This window comes from Micropterus dolomieu, linkage group LG03 (genome assembly GCF_021292245.1).
Source record: "Micropterus dolomieu isolate WLL.071019.BEF.003 ecotype Adirondacks linkage group LG03, ASM2129224v1, whole genome shotgun sequence".
In the NCBI taxonomy this organism is placed as follows: domain Eukaryota; kingdom Metazoa; phylum Chordata; class Actinopteri; order Centrarchiformes; family Centrarchidae; genus Micropterus; species Micropterus dolomieu.
Window position 1 is genome coordinate 33,694,464 of NC_060152.1, and position 4,273 is coordinate 33,698,736.

The 4,273-nt window shown below is 43.3% G+C and overlaps 1 protein-coding gene across 3 annotated transcripts in view; it reads right to left on the reverse strand.

Annotated features, from left to right (window-relative positions):
* Positions 1–4,273, reverse strand: part of col6a4a (collagen, type VI, alpha 4a) — an 82,932-nt gene that overhangs the window by 16,636 nt on the left and 62,023 nt on the right. For all 3 annotated transcript variants that reach the window (XM_046043746.1, XM_046043745.1, XM_046043744.1), the window contains 4 exons: positions 1,636–1,698; positions 815–877; positions 670–720; positions 517–552 (listed from right to left, as the gene is read on the reverse strand). In XM_046043746.1, the coding sequence (XP_045899702.1) occupies positions 517–552; positions 670–720; positions 815–877; positions 1,636–1,698 (213 nt within the window). The remainder of the gene's footprint in view (positions 1–516; positions 553–669; positions 721–814; positions 878–1,635; positions 1,699–4,273) is intronic.

Sequence of the window (4,273 nt, forward strand, 5' to 3'; positions counted from 1 at the left end):
GTCGCCCCCTGCTGGCCGCTGGAGAGGACGCAGGTTTAAGTCGCCCCCTGCTGGCTGCTAGAGAGGACGCAGGTTTAAGTCGCCCCCTGCTGGCCGCTAGAGAGGACGCAGGTTTAAGTCGCCCCCTGCTGGCTGTTAGAGAGGACGCAGGTTTAAGTCGCCCCCTGCTGGCCGCTAGAGAGGACGCAGGTTTAAGTCGCCCCCTGCTGGCCGCTGGAGAGGACGCAGGTTTAAGTCGCCCCCTGCTGGCCGCTAGAGAGGACGCAGGTTTAAGTCGCCCCCTGCTGGCTGCTAGAGAGGACGCAGGTTTAAGGCTCTGCAGCACTGGTTCAACTTTCATACGCAGAGGTTCCTGCACGAGTTAAATTCCTGAGGTGAAACTATCCTGCAGCTTGTCAAAACTGATGTCGGAGCCAAAACCAGGGTCCGTCCAGATTATTTTGGCCCCTGGTTAACTTAATGTAAGCGACACTGGGTTTTATCTGATCTGCTGTGCATGAAAACGGACAGACTCACATTTAGACCGGGGTAACCGGGGAAACCAGGATCTCCCTGTAATGAGAAAGAAATAAGAAGTTATAAAAAAAAAACACAGAGAAGATGGAAAACATATTCCTCAATTTCCTAAAATGTCAAGCAGTTTATTTAAATCGTTTCGGTCTCATCTACCTTGACACCTTTAGGTCCCGCAGGTCCGTAACCGTCTCTGCCGTCCTGACCCTGAAACAGAGCAGACGACAGTCAGCGAGGCCCAGACAGGATATACAGTTTATACTACACAGCATTTACATAACTAAACATTTCAGCTCCCTACCGGCATTCCTCTGGCTCCCAGTGAACCTGGAGTTCCTTTATCACCTGGGTCTCCTGGTTGGCCCTTCAACAACAACAACAACAGTTTTTATTTTCCTGTCACAAGACACTGCTAATTATCAAAAATCGAATATATTACAAGCATTAGGGCTGCAGCTAACGGTTATTTTCATTATCGACGATTCAATTGGTTGGAAACCCCAAAGAGATTCAGTTTGCAAAGATATAAAACAGAGAAAATCCTCACTGTGTAAGTGCTAAAAGGTAAATTTAGGTCATTTGTGCTTGAAGAAGTAAAAATAAAAGGATTAATGGACTAATTGTTGCAGCTCTACAAGACATCTCCTGGTAACAAATACAAAACCAAAAGAAACCCATCAGTTAAAACGCTATGTGTATCTCTATAGACTTTAAAATAACTATTTATGTGCAACGGGGTGGTGATGGTGTAGTGGATAAGATGCATGCCTTTGGTGTGAGAGACCCGGGTTAATTTCCTCCACTGTGACCCATCCACCATGGTGTCCCTGAGAAAGACACTTAACCCCTCGTTGCTCCAGAGGCGTGCAACCTCTGACATGAATAGCAGCTGTAATTCGCGTTGGATAAAAGTAACATGGAACAAGAAAATGACCGCTACTAGATCTACCAGACTTTCTCCAAATAACTGAAAATATTTTTACCAATTAAACATCAAATCTCATGAGGTCAAATCAACGGGACGAACAACAATTACAGACTTCCTGTTCTGATCTAACATTGTGTTGACATGATGTACTGGATCGTGGACGGAGCAACGAGATGAAATAATGTCACAAACACCTTCTGTCCGATAGATCCAGGGCGTCCGGCTGATCCCGGACCTCCAGGCTGTCCTGGTCCACCCTGTAAGGGAAACCAGCAGAGTCAGAGCAGGAAGCACGACTGTTCTCCACAACATGAGCGTCCTTAAATACATCCCCAAAATATGCATGTGTTTATTTATTCGTGTTTACACCTCCGACCACCAGGCATCACTTCGTCTGGAGAAAACTGTTTAGAGACGTACTTGAAGGTTCTTTATGTTTACGAGATTGTGATCATTAATATAGCAGCAAACAACTATTTGCTGTTTAGTGGAGTGATGGCGTCCTGAGCAGAGAAGGACGTCCTACTACCGGTCAGAGCCAGTCCGTTGCTGTTGGTTCTGAAGACGGCGATATAACGGCTGTTTCTTTTTTCATCTAACGCCGCGATTTACAGATTTATTGGAACCGTGGAAAGACGAACAAAGACAAAAGGTTTGGTGAGTTTTATTGTGTTTGTTTGAATGAACTGTGTTTTTTATGATCAGAAAGGTAAAATTAATATCTTTTATCAATGCAGTCTGGTGGCAAGCGAGAGCTACATAACGGCTATTTCTGGTTGAACTAACTTTCCAACACCTTTCCATAATGTTTCAGACTGGAGATTTCAGAAAATTGAGAGTTTATTTCAACCCAACCCGAGCTGGTGGTTGTAGGAACAGTGGAAAGACTAACAAAGACGGTTTTATTTTGTGTTAGTCCAGTTTGAATTAAGTATATTTTCTGATGAGCAGCAAGGTAAAATGAAATAAAATAAATAGCGTTTTCGACGGTAAAGACCGGTATATGATATTTCACAGAAAAGACTGAGTAAGGAGGCGGTTGGGGTGGATGGAGCGCCAGAACCCGGACTTTGAAACAGGAGACCGGGACTAGTGTCTCCTGTGAAACAAAAAGTCCAGTCAAGTTACGCTGGTTATGTAAATTGCGTAAGTTACGCAACTGATGTAAGCAGTGTTGGGCAGTAACGCATTACTGTAATAATATTACTTTTCCCAGTAACTAGTAGTGTCACTAATTACTTTTCTAAAACAGTAATATTATTACAGTAACTAAGCGATACGTATCCTTGAAGTAAATCCACGTCTGTAAAGGAACTCTGCGTTCATGTTCGCTGAAAACTGATAAAAACTAAAGGAAGAAAGGAGAACGAGGGAGAGAGGCGTTCTTTCCGCAGCTGTTCAACAAATAAGAGTCAAGCAGAAACGTTAAGCAGCAACAGCAGCTCCTAAAGAAACTGGAAACCTTGTTTGCAGCATCTCTTTATCTGTAGACAACAGTTTAATATGGAGCTAATTTATGAGCATTTATGAGTTCATTACTCTCTCTCAGTGGCAGACATGGAAAACGTTTGTTTGAACTTTTAATTAAGTAGTTGTGGAAGCTCATTTTGAAAAAACTATCTGTAAGAAACTCAGCTCATAAATAAAGATGCTGGCTTTGAGCACCGCAGTAATCACCAACAGATCCAACACAAATATCAGGTTGGATTCAGCTTTTTGAGAAGAGAAACATAAACAGAATTTAAAAAACAAACAAAAAGTTTTACTCTGATTTTTTTTGATAACTTTATGTTTCTATTGATGGAAATATTTGGGGTTTTCTTGTTCAGCTACTGTAAAAGGAGAGTTTCTTCACTTAAATAGCCTGAAGATGTCACTTTCAAGCACATTTTTGATCCGCCATGACTTTTTGTAAAACTGTCAATATTCGATATCTACACATTTTATTTCTCGCCTCAAAACTTCTCAGAAGTGGATTTAGTGATGAAATAGTGTTCGAAACTTGTTGTCGGCCTCTCTCTCTGCTGCTTCCCGCTTCTCCCGCCCACTTCTGCTGCGTAGCTAAAATGGCAGCCGTAGAGGGTGAGAAGTGTCCACCGTTCCACACTCAACGTTTTGGCCGTCTTGAGTTCACCATCCGGGTCCTCTCAGTGCTGCAGTTTGCCGTACTTCTCAGTGTGAACACATGTATGCACTCAAAATAGTGAGTGTAAGTATGGAAGTGTGCGAGACACAGCTCAAGTCAAGACCAAGACCAAGGGAAGGCAAGACAGAAGCCGTGTTTCCATCAAGGTTTTTGTAGAGCAAAAAAACAGTAAACGCACTAAACGGGAGATGGAAAGACTTTTTCCGAATAAGTTCTGACGTAGCGAACTTGTTACTCACGACTGATCAGCTGTTTCTGCTGTCGCCGTCTCGCCCCGGTTGTGCAGAGTTCTGAACACCTGCAGAATTTCCTGCAGCTCCCGGCTGGTGATGCTCATTTGTGCTGAGAAAAGAGGTGGATGCAGATCTGGGCAGGCAGCCTTCATCAGCTGTTTCTGCTGAATGATGCATTCACCTCTTAAAGGTCCTTCTCAGATCCTTTGCTCTGCACGCTGATCAAACGGGGTTATCACCGCATATTTTTGCTGAATCTCAGTGAATGCTGCTTCTGCTGAGTGTAATAAAATATTAACGACTCTAAATGTTCATAAAATATATACTTGGAATCATTTATCACCGCTGATGAACCTCACAAAGGATATTAGAGCGTTTAAAAGCATTATCTGGAGGTGCATGCAAAACTCTGCAGAACACCGGATATTCCCATAACGTTCGGAGACACGGCTG